The sequence below is a fragment of the Temnothorax longispinosus genome, chromosome 1 (genome assembly GCF_030848805.1).
Source record: "Temnothorax longispinosus isolate EJ_2023e chromosome 1, Tlon_JGU_v1, whole genome shotgun sequence".
Taxonomy (NCBI): Eukaryota; Metazoa; Arthropoda; class Insecta; order Hymenoptera; family Formicidae; genus Temnothorax; species Temnothorax longispinosus.
This window is the reverse complement of record NC_092358.1, coordinates 20,238,729-20,257,634: the sequence shown is the minus strand read 5'-3', so window position 1 is coordinate 20,257,634 and position 18,906 is coordinate 20,238,729. Positions and strand designations below refer to the sequence as shown.

At 41.0% G+C, this 18,906-nt stretch overlaps 1 protein-coding gene and 1 non-coding gene across 2 annotated transcripts; one reads left to right on the top strand and one right to left on the bottom strand.

Annotated features, from left to right (window-relative positions):
- Nucleotides 1-111: 111 nt before the first annotated feature.
- On the bottom strand, nt 112-11,938 carry LOC139815953 (calpain-D). Its single transcript, XM_071783240.1, has 11 exons — nt 10,986-11,938; nt 10,165-10,526; nt 8,710-10,076; nt 8,269-8,508; nt 7,789-8,181; nt 6,903-7,204; nt 6,770-6,806; nt 6,340-6,665; nt 5,934-6,276; nt 5,679-5,857; nt 112-5,614 (listed from the first exon to the last, which is right to left on the bottom strand). The coding sequence occupies exons 1-11, from the start codon at nt 11,372-11,374 to the stop codon at nt 5,434-5,436; spliced, it is 4,119 nt and encodes a 1,372-aa protein (XP_071639341.1). The 5' UTR covers nt 11,375-11,938; the 3' UTR covers nt 112-5,433.
- Nucleotides 11,939-12,465: 527 nt separating this feature from the next.
- Nucleotides 12,466-12,538, top strand: Trnar-ucu (transfer RNA arginine (anticodon UCU)). Its single transcript has one exon. It is a non-coding gene; the product is annotated as a tRNA-Arg (tRNA).
- The last annotated feature ends 6,368 nt before the right edge of the window (nt 12,539-18,906 follow it).

Sequence of the window (18,906 nt, the reverse complement as noted above, 5' to 3'; positions counted from 1 at the left end):
AGAGGAAATAAAGCCATTTTACATATGTAAATTTTTTTCCAATGGTGAAATCGATCATCAGATCCCTCTCAAGGAAAATCCATATGGAAAATGGAAATAACGAAGGCAATGTAGATAATATTTCGATTTATTATTAAACGTGCCTACATGATACAAATTAGGGAACAACACAATCTCGTTATCACTTTATGACGTAGTAAATATGTTTTGTCCTTTGCGTGTACGTGATGAGAGTCTAATAATTATTACACCTTACCTATAGGAGATGGGATTAATTTAACGATGTTCATCAGATTCGGTACACAGACTATCACAAAGTTGATTGCTGGTTCGGGTTCGTACATGGGTGTTTCTAAAATGATCACAGCCGCGAGCTGAACGACATAAAAAGTAACACGTCCAAAAGCATCTTTTTTTACCTCCACGTACATCACCGTGCCCGATTCTTTACAATATTCTCTATAGCGATCGTATCTCCCTTGAAAAACGCCGTCGATAATCCGCGATACGCGTGAAACGTGATTTAAATCCGTCACATTTTTTCCACCCTCATTTCCGCGAGTCCGCTCTGTTCTCTCGCTTAACTTATTTCGCGCGAGCATCGATTTTCAATTCCACCGCGAAGATCGATACGCTGGAACTCGGAAAATCAGTGCTATCGTGCTGTCGGCTTGACATTAGAATATATCGGCACGCTTGAGATGTGAGTATCGACCACGTATCAAAATTTATAGCCCGAAGCGAACTCTCAGAACCCATAAATTCCAATTTTAATCGGAGACATTCCGGTTCTTACGAGGTTGATCCTTAAAAAAATTCTCGACGTCGTTTTCCTTTCTCCTTTTTTACCGAATCACAGAGTCACGGAGTCGATCGTTCCAATTCCATCATGTCGAGATAGAAAATACGGATACGCAGTTGACGCCGCGTTAACGCAATTTAGAATGCACCCTGTACGTGTAGCATCATTTAAGAAGTACGAGTCGCTCAATGACCATGAGAATGACACTTTTTCCGTTTTTTTTCTTTCTTTTTTTTTCTCTCTCTCTCTCTCTCTCTTTCTCTCTTTACACCTTATTATACAAATACAACGAGACACCGTGTAATTCTTATATCTTCTTCACATATTAAGAATATATTCCTAGGTACTCTGCGAGGACGTGCGACCGTCCGTAAAGCGATCCGTCGGCGCTCGCGGGGCGGCGGCACGCGAATGAGCCGTGCTCAAAGCAAACTTAATTAAGTGATAATTGGCAAACGCGAAATTCCCTCCCCGGAGAGGATTCGCGTGCCGCCGACGCGCGGGACCATCCAAACGGACATTTACGCCTCGCACGTCATCGTCGTATCTCGATCTCGGTATATCACTCTCTAACTGCGCTATATATATATTTATATATATTTATTTATTTATATATAGAATGCATTACGAACTCACCGCGCGGCTCGCAGCCGCGTATGACAGAGACACCGAAGCACATGCAAAACAACTCAAAAATATAACATAACAGTGCGCGATTCCTGGCCGGCTCCTCTTTTCTCTCCACTCTCTCTCTCTCTCACTCTCTCTCTCTCTCTCTCTCTCTCTCTCTCTCTACCATAAATAGAATAAATTATTCCTCTTTATGTACAAATGGTACTTCCTCTTGGATGTTTGTGCTTACGTAGGCCTGCACTCTCGCCGTGCGTTTAGCGTTTAGCGTTAGGAATCAATTATGCCGATAACGCTCAGTCGCGCCGAATTTTATGCCTCGCTTCCGTATTACGGAAATGTTGACAAGGAAATTTCGATAAGCTCTTTGACGCGAACGGTACCAAGATCGGTGGCGCAACGGGCTTTCGAACGTATATAAACGTACGATTTTCTCAATCTTATTTATAAAAAAAGATTGCAAAAGAAAAACGTAGAGCTAAACGCACGATGAGCTACTGTTCTTAAATGTACAATACATCTTGTCCGCTTCTAGCTTGTGCAGATCTTTCGCGGCGATTGTTTGACAGAACGGCGATGATCGAACTTTGCCTTCTTCATTGTATCAAAATATATCAAAATCGCGAAACTAGAACAACCGATGGCGTTCCCTATTTTCTCAAGCTGCAGAGCAACCGTCGGTCGTCGTAGTTTCTGTATGTACGGATATTATTCTGCGCGACAATGAAAATCTGCGGGATGCGTTAAAGTCTTCCTGAATGTATTTAGATATATGCAAATCGATTTTCTTAAAATATTACCGAACATGTAAATTACTGAAATGTTCTTTCTCTCTGTCTCTCTCTCTCTTGCATCGGGAGATATCTCAATAAAATGTACATAGCAATCACGAAGAGGAAATTCAAGCTGCATTCTGAGAATATCTTGGGCCCTATATAGTGAAAATATATGTATACTCAGTAGACGTGTGTATACGATAGTTACATGAGTATATTTTAAAAATATTACCAAGATATCTCTTTTACACGCAATATATCTCAAGGATACTACACGTGATTTCCCAACAAGACGTGTCCCGCGACGAGATCCCGCGGATTTCCCTACGTCGCGCGGAATTGCATCGGTTTTGCCCCTACGAGTGCGTATAGTAAAAATAAAACACGCATGCCTCGGACACCGCGCGCATCCGCTAATAAATTAATATTCATTCACCGCTTCGGCAAACAGTGCAGTACACGCGGTTCTACAGCGCCGCAAAACGGGAACGCCTGAACGCTTTAGCCTCGGTGATTATGCAATATGTAAAATAGATCATTTGTGTTTGCTCATTCCGCGGGGAGAAACGCTCTTGCAATGTTACATTGCGACATGCGAATGTACGGTCATCGTCGGGAAACGCTCGCCGTCCGTTCACACGGGGTATACCTCGCCGTTATCGACGTCGTATGGCACTGTATATATCAGCGTGGTACTATGCTCGCGTAAATGCATCTCGTACTTGGTATAAAAAAAACCGAGGATCCTCTAGTTTTTCTGCGTGTGTTCAAGATTGCGATTTCACCATGGGTGTCGTATGACAATGTCGAGAAAAGGAAGTCTCTCTCCCTCTCTCTCTTAGTTTCTTTTTCTCACATCCACGCTATCGTTGGTACTTAAAGAACAATTTATCGCCCAGTTTCATGAAGCGCACAACTCTGGTAGTCCGCGTCTTATATTTACGAAACTATTATCTCTGCTTGTAAACAAAGGCCACTCAAATGCAAGAATCTACTGCAGATACTAAGAGTACACGTAAAGAATAAATCCCTCGAATGTCTCGACGAGTTAAATGACGTTCGTAGACAAAGGTTCGTAGGTTCCAATGTTTAATTATTTGACCGGTATTAAAACAGCCGTTTAAGTCGCGAACCATCACGAGGGAATCGATTTTATTAACGAACAGTTTACTGAACTCTGTTTAGCGCATCACTGTAAAGACCGATTATGTGGACGTATTTCAGTCAACGTGCGTCAATACAAATTTTTCAAACAGACATTTCCCGAAACTATGCTCTTCGTTTAAACCCTTAAAACTAGTTACTAACACTTAGGCCTCGCTAAGACAATTCGGCCTGCTGTTATGAGATCAACGTTAGGGGAATGAATGTCTCGTTTGCGCTTTACCTTATCGGAGACAGTCATATGAGTCGAATCGCGATTTGCGATATAAGGCAAAACTAAAAAAAAGTACATGTAAAAGTGTATCAATATGTGAATCTTTACTAATCGTTTGACTCGGCAAGAACTATACTCACGACATTTAAGTGATAGTGACATTGTAATTCACATTTTAAAAATATTCTTCAAAATAGAACTTATATAACTATGTAGCCCATTCATTTGAACAATTCAAACAAATTCGAGGTGTATGGGAATTTTGTACTATTAATTGAAGTACTATTGATTCATTATGTAGCTTCAGTCAGTTAAATAAAAGATCTCTTAATACAGTTTCCGGTTTCAGATCGAAGCATCAATGGCTGATCACAGCATCGCGTATTGTCGCATCACTACATTCAATGTATATAGAGAGCGCCAGATAATTTTTTGATTCGATATAATTGCATTTCAAAGACGTATGTCAAACGCGTGTGTCAATCAATCATTGTCTAAAAACATGAAATATGGCAGTTTGACATTAAAACGGAAATATCAGGTTTTCCCTCAAGGAACTGATATCATGACCTCGATATCGACTGGATGGACGAACGATAAAAAACACTTTGAAAATTTCTTTTTGAGATTCACGTAAAAGCAGAATTAACGATGTCTAACCCGCTGACTGCCATGCTTGCGCATGTATCTTGCAACATATTTACTGAGGCAAAAGAATGTAATCAGTGTGCACGGAGTATTATCGACGATTCTCTAATTCTGTCCTCAACTAAGTAAGCGATTTTACAGTAGAAGCGAAAGTAGGCTTTATACATACATTGCATAGAATGGCAGTGAACGCGTTGAGATACTTTTAAAAGTTTCAAGAGAGACCTTTGGTTTTCTCTCTCTCTCTCTCTCTCTTTCTTTCCGTAGCTACACGCTACATCCGTTTCAGCACAAGCTCTCCATTCAGTTGCGAGATGGAAACAACAAAGTCTAAATAAACATTCTACCCTACAGTCGATACATATCCTCGTGTTGAGATTCCAGCCACTTCTCTTTTTACATCGTGCATATATTAAATGGAACTAAGAATCCAAGTTCTCTTAAATGCGGGTTTCAAATACGGCCTTACAGCAATAGGATCGGCATGTAAACATTGGTTAAATTGGAAATGTCACGATCCGCGTAATCGTACTACATTCTAAGCAATTCCAAAAAACAATGTGTACGGTGTTCCACACACATCCTTTTGTTCTTTTAATGTCTCCTAATGATTTCATTTTATATTATATTATTATGTAATCTTTTAGGTTTTGTCATCTCTCTTACGATGCTTAAATGTTAAGTTGAGAAAATAATTTTTTTTCGTTTATATAACAAGCAAAATGTTCAACTCGTTTCTTCATAAATATTCAATTTTCCATAAGTCTTCTTTACGGGGCTCAATGGTTCCAGCAGAAACACTTAATTTGCACGTAAGTTTTATTTTACTTTTTTTTATATATATTTTAGGTTCATCCTTTTTCCCGTTAGCGCGCGCGAAGTGCATGATTCACTATTTATTCGAAAAAAAGTATTTTTTTCACTGAGTCCAGAACCATTGTACGCGTTAATTGTTATTTATTGTATTACGTCCAATGCTGAGCATGTTGTAACGCTAAGAGCATCCGTGGAGTATCATTGGCTAGAAAGCACAAGAAATATTCTAATGTTCTTCCGAACGTTTTATAGTACGCTGAAATGTTTGTAGCTTGCTTTGGTTTCTTTCCAGTCAATTTCTCGACGTTACGAAAATCGTTACTGAATACAGTCGGCAACCCTTTCCTCGAGCAACGGCCTCTGTTCGTTTTGTGTTCCTTTCTTCACGTTATTAAGCGAGGACTGTGCAAACCTTCTACCTGAGTATCAATTTGAGGACAATGTTGTGTATCAGGCGGTCCCCAATCGTGCAAATTTCCACTGTTAGCTAATCTGTGCGTAAGTCGATGGGCTATTGAGAAACCTCCGCTACCTTCCAACTGCGTTAGAACTATGATGACTTGTCTGAAATCAAAGTATTAATGTAAAATTTGGTCGTGCTGTGATCAGAAGCTTAATTAAATTTTACCTGTGAAGGGGAGGAACACTATCGGCAGTTCTGAGTTGTCCTCTCGTGGACACGACGTTATAGCTTTCATGGCAGTCGCATTTTACGTGAATCCACTTGTTTACGTGACGATTTTCAACCATTACCACTAAACCGGCCCACCCTTTAGTTAAATAATAAGCAGTCATGCCTTCCCTGCCCTGTAAGATGTATATTGATATAAATTTTAGAAATAATTACTTTACGCATTATTCAAAATACGATGTAATGGCTTACTTCATGCCGTTGTCCTTTAGCCAATGTTAGACTTATAATGGCATCGGCTAAGACAAAAGCAGGTGGTGATATTTGCTCGACGAGAAGTCTCTTTGAGCTGTGAATAGCAAGAACGTATTCCGGATAACTAGAAGTATCTTCCATTCCAGTGTGCCAATGATTAAAGGCTAGGCATACGACGATATATAGATCTCTCTCCAACATCTTGTGACAGCCGACAAAGCCGCGTACCTGCCGCTTACTGTGTTCCACTAATCTACCGACTTCTGGAGCGGCTGGAGATCGCGTGCGAAAAACTACTACGCATAAGTCCAGTTGAGAACGTTGCGATTTTTCTGAATTTCTAGAAAATCATATATTCGTTATGTTATATTCGCGCGCGAACCGCGCGGTTTAATCGTCTCACCTTTGGCCCTCTTGGAATAGCGTAAATTCCGTTTCGGTGGGTTCTAATACTGTCAAAAGGACACACGACAAATGTCTGAGGGACGACAATGGAGGGAGAGTGCCGCGCAATCTCACTTCGCTCCATCCGACTCTCGTCTTGCAGATGTCAATGCAATCGAAGTACTTTAAAACGTCGTCAAAGGATATCCAAAAGACGCCATCTGAAGCACCATGCGGCATAAGCATCTCTCGTAGTTGCGGAGTCCATATAGGACTGTCGTCCGACCAATCCCCTTTCCAACTATAATGACCCCAAGGATTGCGTAGTCGTAATAACCGTATTCCCTGCGTAACAATCGCGTGACATGTTCACTTGTTTCACCACACTTGTTTCAAGTTAAGTCAAGTAAAACGTCAAGCTAGGTGTGTACATCATCTGTGACACCTACCTGTACATCACGGACATCGAGGACAGAATATGCATGTCTGGAATAGACATTTTGATTAAAAACAATCAACAAAAAAATATAAAAGGAACAAAAATCGAATTTAAATATATAATATAAAATAATTCCATTTTACCTCGGCCTTAAACCTTTGCGTTGATATTCCTCCTCGTCAACCTTCATATTACCGCCTCCGCAGCTAGCACCCATTAAAAACATAGCTTGCCTCGAGGACAAGAGTTGTGCCCATATTAGGTCCCTATCGAGTTCGTCTTCGCTTGGCAATGCTGAAGGTTGTAAAGGCACGCTCTCACACGGGGCACCAGTTAATGTCGCTAGACCTTCTATAGCACGGCCGGACACTAAGGCCTCGTAACAGCCATGTATTTTAGCAACTGCTTTCTCAATTAACGGCACCCAAAGCTGTTTTCTTTTTGCCTTTAATATAAGATGTACGTGTCACTAATAATATATACGCGTGTCGGGGAATATAATATTTAACCCTTAGTTGGCACACTTCACCAGAATCACATAGCTGGCACACTGGGCCGTTTCAGACCCCACCACTAAAATGCTTGCTACGAGGAAGCTATTGATTTTTTTTACTTAAAAAAATTCCAAGATAATCTTCGAATGTTGTTTTAACAGATATCATATAGGTTATTTTGATAAAATGTAATATTAAGTATGAAAAAAATTGGAGAACGTAAAAGAAAACGAAAAAATGACTATTTTCACTAAAAAATTCATAACTCTTCCATTTTTTAGTACCATTTTCGTACTATAGGAGGGCTTAAATTAGAGCTAAACTGGGGCGTTTAATACCCCACAGTGCCAGCTAAGGGTTAACCCAATATAACAATAATAAAAGAAATATACGACCGTTATGATACAATCAAATTAGAATAAAATTTACACCGTTTACGGTCGAGCTTGGATCTTAGTAGCCTATAATGTAAATGGCGTAAAATTTTATTCTAATTTTAATATAACATATCTTTATGTAGCGTATGGACACATACCTGAGAGTATACTAAGTGGCCTCTCTTATCACAGGGTAATAGATCATCAACGAGCACCGTCGTCCATTTTCCATCTTTACACAGTCTAACTTGGTAAGCACCTTCGGGGCATGTCTCTTTCATGACCAAAACTCTTCTCACGAGCTCGTCACTCTCGGCCAAAACAGCCAGAGCCGACAGTAACCAACAATTTCCTAAGACACCTTGCGAGATATCAGAAGGTAGGGGTGTCCTAAAGACAGCCCAAGGCAGTTTAGAATCGACACTTGAGTCCACGTTAATTTGGTGTGGTCTTCTCCACTGGACGACATGATTATCTTTCGTATCCGCGGGATTATAGTACAGGGATTTCGGAGCAGGCGGAAACGAATCATCGACGAATGGCTCGTTTGTCTGCAAGATAAATGAGAAAAGTATTATATCTTATTAATAATTTAGCATCCTAGGCATCTACAATATGGTTTAAACTTATGCTCCTACCTCCTTGCAATATCGTACAATACGCTCCCATTTCTCCAGCGCGTCTCTTTCCTCCAGCTGTCTAAGATTTTCCATCACCACGCTCTCTTGCCGCTGTATTCTAAGAGTACTAGTGCCCGACTCGAGAAGCCTAGGTATCCCTCTGTCTCCAGATACTTGGGACAGCAACTTCGAGCTTTGGCACATTTCGCAGATAACAGTTGTACTCTTGTTCTCATACGTGCACAATTTACATTGCCACTAGATATAAAAAGAAAACATTAGAGATAAAAATAGCAACAATCCTCTAATTTATTGCGCAAATATCAATTTGCAAAATAAAGAATAAAAACCAAGAGTAAGGTAAATTGAAAGTTTCGGCAAGAGCGAACCAATCAAGAATTATTATGCTCATGCCAATAACTTATTTCTAAGAGTTCTAAGAAAAAGATAAGTACTAACTTGAGTGTGTGAAGGATCTCTAGTCCTCGAGTGCCTTTTATCACCTACCGACGAACCGTTTCTTCTTACGGAATTTCTATGCCTCGGAGTAACTGCTTTGGAATTCGTCGGGGTTGAACAGAGTCTTGGGCTTGGACTCCGTTGGCCAAGGGCCCTATTGTCTTTCGGGACCTCTAAGAAGTCCGCTAACGTCTTGCAGGCGTTGCAGTTTTGCGCGGAAAGCGGATTCCTCAGCGTGCACGATGGGCATACCCAACTCTCACCCTTTCGTAGAGTGGCATCCTCCAGATGCATGATGCTTTTCAACTTCGAGCCGCAGCAAGCCTCGCACGTTGTTCTCGACGCGGGGTTCAGCAGAGTGCACTTTTTACACGTCCACACCGGTGACGGCGGATCGATCTGATCGTCCAGATCGGATTCCGCTGTAGCTAGAGTGGCCGCCTTCGGTGGTATATATCTGACGCTATCCCTCGACACCACGATCGGGGATTGTGCATGCGTCGGATAGCTACTCGTGTCCTTCGTGACAGTTATCAAACTGGGCTGCGTTAACGACGGGGGTGATCGGGACGAACCGCAGATGTCACAACCGCTTGACCACAGTGGGTTATACGCGTAAGAACACTTTCTGCAGGTCCACATACGCTTTAGCGGGCTCACATTCGATACCTCGCCCACCGGGCTGGTCGCCTCGCTGTGCGCCTTCGTTGGCACCAGACCTAACTTACTGCTCTGTTTCTTTGGCAATGGCGGCGGTATGTCGGGATCCGTAATCCCAATATAGGAATACTTTGGTCTCGAGTTGAAGCCAATGGAATGCGGCGGCACCGCAGGCGGTTCCTCGTCGTTCAAACTCCTACGGTTAACAGTTTTCTTCTGCGTCACATTCGCGACCGAATCGGCGTCCGAGAAGGATCTTCTGTAGGACAGGGGTCCGGCGGACGATAACGCGCGCGGTACCCAAGCCGGCACACTGATAACCACTCCGCTGCAAGGCGCGGGACTCCTAGGGGCGTCACACGCCTCGCATTGCTCCAAACCGGGCGCATTGTCCAGCGTGCAATTGTCGCAGCTCCACAAGCCATCATCTTGACGCGCTTCCGGCACCACCAGGCTCGTAGGTCGTTGTACCATGTGTTCCGATAATTTTTGAACAACGGAACCGTTCGACAGCGAACGACTAACTTTAGACTTGACCCGCTCGTACATAGAAGGACTATGTCGTTTTGGAGAACGTTGCGAGGTATCGCTGTTATCTGTGAACGGAAGCGTAGTGGACTCCATTGCTCCGATTGACGGCAAGATCCAGTCTTTATGGTGCCCTCTTCCTCTTTGGCTTCGGCTTATGCTTGTCAACTGTGCCATGCCTGAAAAATTTTGCGAGCAACAACTTTCAATTATCTAAAACGTGACGATTTTCTGACGATTCCTACGATTGTATTGTGTGACACTCACCTGTAATATTAATTTTACCATCGTTACCGGAGCCACTCTTGCTAACACCCCCATCTAGGACGTTGGCCAAAAGTCCAGATGTGACTTTAAGACGATTTTCTTTGTACAGATTAATCTTTCTACTCTTGCGTGCGCCAATCTGCTTTCCGTCGATTTGAGCTATCGACGCACTAGCATCGCAAGCCGCACAAATCGGTGAGATGCAATTATTGTCCAATAGACATCGAATACAAGTCCACTGTGTGACTAAAGAAGGTAAGGACGAAAAACGCTTCAGTGGTTTCCTGTCGGATGAATTACCACCCAACAAGCCGCAGTGAGAATTCTTCCTAACGTCGGCTGCAGACAAGTGCCTCTCAAAACTGCAAAATTATAGGAACACATACCGTAAGAATGTGTAAAATTTATCTTTCAAAATGAGAACATGTTTGTTTGTAGCATTTGAAAAGAAAATTAAGCGAAGAATCTCAATCTATGTTTATTGCAAAATATAACAAACAATATTAAATATTGATGAAACATTAATTTGAAAGTCTGCAAACTCTTGTTTTAAACTTGAGATTTTGTTCATTATAGATATGCTCACATAAAGGGGAGCTTGATTAAGGATTAAGTGCCAAAAATTCAGTTCTACTTCTTGTAAACAACATAAACATGACATAAGAGAATCATACTCTGTGATACAGTGTGTGTTTCAGGTATCTCCAAACAACTCGTGACTATCCATGCAGATAGGATAGTTTTGGAGCACGGGCAAAACACATGGGAAAGAGAGCCAGGAGGAGGACGAGGAGAAGGGAGTACGAGGTGAGGATCCTCACCCGTGAGAAGCGGGACGTCGGGACTGACCGACCGTTTCCGTCGGGTTGCGCGCCAATCTGTCTGCCCTCGGCGGTGGCGTCGGCGGCGTCGATTCCCCGGAGGAGGCCTCCCCCCTCGCGGGACCCTCTCCGTCCTCGCGGCACCTGGTCGAGCGTCGCGCGCGATCCCCCGTGTGCGCCGCGACCACCGCTCTCCCTCCCCCCTGGCGCGCGCTGCCACTACGCTCCGCGGCTACGCTCGTGGCACGGTCCTGCCTGCGATCGAGGCTGGCCCTCTCGTCGCTCCTGAGCCGCGTCAGCCCGCACCTGGCGCATCTCGCGCTCTCCGTCGGATTTATCAGGGCGCACTCCGAGCAATGCCACTGCAGCACCGACGCGATCGAGCCCATTCTCCACGCGTAGTCATGGCTCCCCCGCTGCGCCGCTCTATATCACCACTGTCGCGCGACCACGGACACGGACACGACGGTGTCGACGGCGGCGTCAACGGCGGCCAGCGACGACGGCGACGACGACGGCGGCGGTGGCGGCTGCGACGGCTCTGCTGCACACGGAGCCGGCGGCACCGCGGGGGCGGCGACGTCGATCCTCGTCCACGACCTCGACCCTCGCTCGCTGCCCGCGCTGAACGCCCGCGCGGAGCTCTCCTCTGCCCGTCGCTCGGCACCTCCGTCGCCGCACGCTGCACGACGGGAGAGACGACGCCGCGACGCGACGCGACGCGACGTGATGCTGACGCGAGGCGACGCGACGCGAAGCGACGCGACGTGACGTGACGCAACGCGACGCGACGCCGCCGGCGGCTGGCGGCTGACGGTTAACGACGGCGATCAGCGGTGCCGCGCGAGACGCGTCCTCCTCGTCGTCGTCGTCGCGAGGATGTCGCCGTCGTCGGTCGCGACAGGAGCCCGCCGTTCTTTGTCATATGTTCCGCGACGGCCATATTTCCCGTCGAGGCCCCCTACCACGCGGTCAACCCTTTTGTCCCGCCAGCCCGCCACCCACCGATCGTCGCGACCTCGCAGGGACGACGCGAGATCGCTCGTCGCTCCGCGCGATGTAGATTTTCCAAAAACTACAACCGGTCGCGTTGTTCCGTCATCTTTTGCCAAATTTCAGCTCCGTTCGTGGAATCAGCTGATCGACGTATGATTGTACTCGTAGTTGCACAGTGTTCCTGACGTCATTTCCGCACTCGCTTTGATTTGTAGTGGTTCATATTTAAATAAATAATAAGTGTGGAAATCAGTCTTGACAGTAAACGATGATAAATAATAATATGTCATTGTGATAATGAGTCTTTTTAGTCTCTTTGAATACTATTACGCATTTCTCGAATGACTGATTTGCGTCCACCAAAAAATTTTCGTGTGCGCGTTACTGGACGTTTTAATTGCCACGCGCACTAGTGGCATCTATGAAAGAAAAGACGAAAGACGTGCGTCTCCTATTGTAGCAATCAAGGCGCTGAGCTTACCGAGTCCCTGTGGCGCAGAGGATAGCGCGTTGGACTTCTAATCCAAAGGTCGTGGGTTCGATCCCCACCAGGGATGAAACGCGAGCGGAATTGAAAAACCGTTTGTAATTATTTTTTTTTTGCTCATTTGTCATTTACATTATCGCTCAAATTGTGAAAACAATTGGAAGCTATAATGGCGAAAACGTCTTAATTGTCGAGCCGATATTATTATGAATTTTGTAACTCGTTCAGGATATTATCGTTTTGATAAAGATACAATATTAAAAAACAATTGCATGAACATTTCGTTCTTCTAGAGAGAGTACGTTGGTTTTAAATTTTTTAAACTTTATGACGTCGCGTAAGTGTGCCTCTTAAACGACGTCATGTAAATAAACAGGAAAAGACTAAAAATCTATAAGCCTATTATAAACGGAAGATAATTTTTTTTTACTCAAGTATTTTAATAGGAGTTAACCGTCGCCGTGAGATTACGTTAATGACGTCAATGACGTTATCTTGAAAGAATTAGGTTCGATTTTAGCTTACGTGTATTTATCGGAAGGGAGTCGAGCGCACCATTCATTCGAGACACCTATAAATATTTTACTCACGATTAGAGCCTTCGGATTAAAATACATATTTGTATATTGTAGGCCGAGAAAATGAATAGGAACTCATTTTCATTGATGCTTTTTATTAGCAGGATCGCAGTGCATGTAGCTCATACGCGCACGAAAGCATTTTGACCCGCGAACTGTCGACTTCGGCTTATCTATATATCTATCGGTAGGGCAAACGATTCTATCCCAAATTCTTACGTAGCCCAATCATCAGCTGTTGTTTCTTCGCGTGAAGAAACACAAACATCAGCATTGGTACGGAACGTTCGAACGTCCGTATAATATGAAATCAAATATCTCGCTAGATTATATCAGAAAATTCGCTTACTATATTAGATATAAATAATGTCAAATATTAATGTTTCTGCTTTCTGAGAGTATCATATTTAAAATATCTCGGTAATCTTATTGAAGAAGGAATATAGGAGAGATGTGTTATATTCAAGGAATTCGGGGACGCGAAGATAAACGGCGATATTTTAGCATACATCCAGTATTTGATCATCCATAAATACTCGGTACCTCATTAAGGGATGACACACGAAACTCTCCGCTTTCTGGGCCTGTCCAGATTTGCTCCTCCGAGAAGCTCACGGGCATCCCCTTTTGGTCACCGAGAGAGAGACGGCACCCCGTCGGTTTATTTACGGAAACGCTTCTCTTCTTTGCCTCTCACTGAGAGGCGCTTTACTTTGATTGCACCAACTGCTAACAGTGTTTTAGTTTTGTTCGATTTCTCGAAGCGAAAATAATTCTGGAGCAAAGGAGGTCTTCGAGCGTAAAGAGCAGGGAACGAGGTGGGTAAAAAGAGATTAATTAGAAAGGGACACGCCACGCCTTGTTTCTGCAACTGAAGTTTTTCATTTTGAACAGCAAAAATTTTACACTGTTATATTTTGCATTTCTTATTTTTCGACAGAGCGTGGATTTTCAACAATTTTCATTGTAATTAAATAAAACAGTAAAGGGTTTCCTTCAACAAACGCACGTTATTTCCATATCAAATTTATAGTTGAAATAAAAAACAATTCTAATATATATATATATATATTGGAAATGCATGGAGATAAAAGTCGTTTGCGGCCGATAAAAATAAAAATATTATTTATTGCCGAACGTTATATACGAAATCTCTTCTATTATTGATATTTGTGTACACACGTGAATCGTGTACAACGGAATATTATAAAATTATATTTTAAACAATACCTACGCCTATCTTTATGTCAAGATATATTTGAGATGACATTTTCCATTATTACTGCGATAAACAGTCCTTGCCAAGTAACGATGACATACTAGAATTTTCCGTTTAACGACACCAACATTTCCATGGTCGTGTTTGCCAAGTAACAGTGACGCCGTTTAAACTTTCCGTTTTGTTATTCGTCACCTGTACCTGTACCTCCATTGAGCGTGACGGGCGCGGGGGATCGATCGAGCAACGACAATGTGCTCCCAATTCTAGGTTCTTTATCTTCGGCCCGAAGTAATTTTCTCGGACTTTCGAATCGCGACGTGACGGTCACGATCGGCCTCGTGCGCGTTCCGTTTGCCGTAACGCTCTTTGGAATGGAGCCAGTACGATTTACTGCTGCCAGACAGCTAGTCGCCGCGTCCACACGACTCCACTTCGTAATCGTAGAACAGCCTCATAAATAATTGTGTTGTTCTTCCTCTCTCATTTGCGTGAACGGCGGACACGGGCTCTTAATTAGCGGCGATTACTGCACACGCAATAGAGCCGCGTTCTGCGACTCGCTCTCGACACGAGTATCGAGTATCGTTATATAAATTGCAATTTGTTGCCGGCAGCGAAAACGTGTCTTTAATTACATTACAGGAGGCTCGATGGGTAGATCTGAATTTATTCATTGTGACGCATTATACAATATATAGCTGACGTATATAAATTATTCACTTATACTACATATATACGTTTACGCGAGCGTTACTTCTGGTAGTAACTTACGATAATTCTTTCGCGTAAACGGGATTTTGTAGTAACTTACGATAATTTACTCCGCGTAAACGAGTGAATTATCGTAAGTTACGACAGAAGTAACGCTCGCGTAAACAGTATTAGTTATACATAAATTCGTCAAATTTTTCTGGTTACTGTTTTTAACGTTTACATCATTCTCAGCGTTTTGAATGCGGAAATAAACAAATCTGTATGCATATATTGAGATGTATGTTTTAGCCATTGATACTGAGAATAACAGTAACAAGACCCCCTGCTGCTTGGAAAACTCTTAAATCTTGGCAATTGACATCACTCTATTCGTTTACCCTGAGTCAATTAACTACTTAACATGGAGAATGTCGCATATTAAAACTCATAAATGGAAAATTTTCCGTGAGGTGATATCATGAATAAATGCATTGCATCTATTGTTTCCATATCACAAACATGGAGATTGCATTGAACGGCTATATATTGATCTTCAACATAACAAATGTTCGAAGGCGAAGTAATACGTCTTTGATATATACTCGATAAAACTTATCTAATCAGTCATTTAGATAATTACTTACAGACACATACACATACGCATTATTAGAGTTATACATGATTATTATATAAAACGCATATTAGATTCGAAAGTATGACATTCATCATTATCGTAAATTTAGGATTGTTAATATGACATGCTTCACTCGAATAAAGCTTTCGATTAAATTGTCGTCGAGGAAAAATCTAATATAATAGCTCACACGAAAAGAAAGTTATACATTTATCGCATGGAAATCTCCTGACACTCTGCCCACTTTTATGTCATTTATTTTCTACAACATTAACCGATGCGTGTTTAATAACAGTTAACTCTATGACGGAGCTTCTTCATGCGTCGACAGATTTTTCTTCGCTTCACTTTGAACTGAACAATTCACTGCGAAGAAAACGGTTTAATGTCGCGATTATTTATATAAAGAACTTTCTTCCGTGATCGATAATCTAAACGTGTGCGAGAAAGCATTTTACAATCTTGTATTATGCGGGAAAGTATAAATAATACAACAAGGAGTTTTTTATGTCACGTTCATTATTTTATATATAATAATTTAGAATATTAAGTAACAATTGATAAAAAATGACTACTGTATAAAATATCTTTTAATCGCTAATTTTTTTTGTTTAAGTCTACTTTTATATGGAAATAAATAAAATAGAATATTGTAAATTCGGTGTTATACGAGACTTCAAAATTTTTCAAAAAAATTTTGGAAAAGATTTCTCGCGCGAGGGAAACACAATGAGTTCATGTCTCGCCACGTTCTTACGTCATCCTGTTTTTACGAATTGTCTCGATCCCGACATCTCCGCGGTCAATATTTACTGCTATCGCGCCGCGTGGCAACGTAAAAGTGCTTTATCAGAGCGACCGTTCTCAGCCACGTATGCGAAACTATACGGAATGGAATGGATGAAAACACGCGAATTATCCGTTGACGCGACGACGGGTTATCGGAGTAGCCACCGCAGTTTTCGCGAGCTATGATTACATGTAAATCGATATTACGTACCAGCGGTCAACGGCATCGAATCCGGTTGGCGACCGATGCAGAATTCGTGCGCGGTACGATTAATTTACGACGAATAAACTAGAGAGAGATCGTCCGATCCCTCGATCGTCGTTATCTACGGATTTATGTATATAACATTTATAAATTTATGATTATGCATATGTAAAAATATCGGTCCGCATACTCTGCCTTAAGGACACGCGATTTTTAGCGTAACAGTTTCCGTTTTGCGTGCAGCATTGAATATTGTAATTATAAGGCACCCGCCGACTCTCCTTTAGACGCGATGACTTTACGATAAGTAGCGCGCGTCTTATCGCGCGAGCGTAACTATTTGCATAATGATAATGCGTCTCGCTTTGGCAGTAAATTATACACGTGAATCAGTGCGAACTCACTGGCAATTCGCTGGAAGCGAATTTATGTGGCATCATGTATAATGTGAGCTTTTTATCAGCACGAACGATGAGTTTCCCGTCTCGAGCGGAAATATTGTAGCTTGGGAAATTTCGCTCATAATTCGCTAATTAAGAAAAATTTCTTGTTATCTCGATCTTTCTGCTTAACACAATGCACTTAAAATCATAATTTTATATAAATCCACTTGATGCGTATGAATAATAAATATCTATTAATACAAAATTACAAAAGTATTAATAATTTTCGTATAAACAGTATATTTCTTATTTTCCCAGTCAATATCGAGTATCATCAGTTATATCAATGAGTGTGAAATTATAACAAAGATGTAATGTAAGTGATGCTCGGTGTTGACTAGGTTGTTATTTCTATCATTATATAATATTTAGGAATAGGATTAAGTTTAATATGTACTTAAAAATCCGAATCAAATCTAATAATCAAATAGTAGAAATGTGCCTTTAACAGTTGGGCTGGATCTTTGTGCTTAATAATATTTTTACGCGCGTATACATCTTTTTCCAGTTTTTAATAACCAAGTTTTATTTTCTAGGATTCGAGTGTAATATTATTTATAAGAAATAATATTTCATACATTACACTTGCAAAGTAATCAATCCCAATTAATTAGTTTCGAATTTTAGAGTAAGTATCAGCAATTGATAACGTAATATTTGTAATTATCAAAAAGTAATAGATTAAAATAATTATTGCTTTGAAACAAATGTTTTGATTTAAAGAGACAAAATTTTTAATAAAGTTCTCATAAAAGATTCGAACATATTTGATCCAGGTTCTAGTCCACTTGGAAGTAATACTCTTGTTTTTTGGTACTCATAGAAAGTTCTAACTCATTTCGTCCAGATTTGAGTCTACTTGAAAGTAATGTTTTTATTTTTCGAGATAATCATAGAAAGTTTAAAAACTACGCCAACAGATTCGAATCTATTTATAAGGTTTAATCTCATTGCTAATAATATTATTATATTATTGTTTGGTTTATGTTATAGTATAATCAATATGGTTAATAAATGTTATATAGCTCATTTCTGTTTTTACACGTGATAATGTAATTAAATTTAATGTAATTAAAAGAATTTATATAAGTTTGCTTAATTATCTGTGTTGATTCTTAATAAACTTTCCTCTAATGTTTTTGGGACGACTTTCTGTAACACTTGAGTTTCAATGCGTTGTGTTGTGGTAACGTCCCGCGTCTATTGAAGCCAACGCTTCCAAGACTAATTGTGACAGTTCTCACAGCTACAAAGATTCCGATCTGTCCTACATAAATTTCTGTAGTATTAATGTACGTGCCTCGTGTGAACAGACACTGAGACACATCCCGAACGCGAATAAATGATCCTCGACGTTTCACATAATCGTTGCTAGATAATAAACGCTTCTTAATGTAATCCACGTGCCGTGAGAAATCAATAAATAAAAGGTATCAATATTATCTTTTCTCGTTCTCAGTTCTCGTTCCAATTAATTATCAATGGGCACACTTTTGATACAGCCGATATATCGTCTAAAAATAGATAAAATATGTATGCACACAAACTTTTTTATTATAATTATAGCGCATTATCTTTTAATGAGAATTTTTTTATGACCAATTCGAAGAGGAATCGCTGTTTAAAAATTTTAGTGTATCACATTATAAGTATAAAAAGAAACAAATAATTTATAAATACATACATTAAACTTTTTGAATGTTTCAATATATAATTTGAAAAACATATACAAGTATATCTGATGTAAATGTTTATTTTAAATATATATTTTTAAAAAATATACATATTATATTTATTTTTAATATATATATATATATATAATATTAAATATATACATATACATATATACTTTGTACCGCTCAGCGAATAATTAT

Excerpts from the sequence above, each read along its gene's own strand:
- LOC139815953 (XM_071783240.1), bottom strand. The coding sequence starts at position 11,374 with ATGGGCTCGATCGCGTCGGTGCTGCAGTGGCATTGCTCGGAGTGCGCC. Across the intron at positions 10,527-10,985 it reads CGACGTCCCGCTTCTCACGG|TTTTGAGAGGCACTTGTCTG; the intron begins GTGAGGATCCTC and ends ATAATTTTGCAG. Across the intron at positions 8,509-8,709 it reads GAGATCCTTCACACACTCAA|TGGCAATGTAAATTGTGCAC; the intron begins GTTAGTACTTAT and ends TTTTATATCTAG.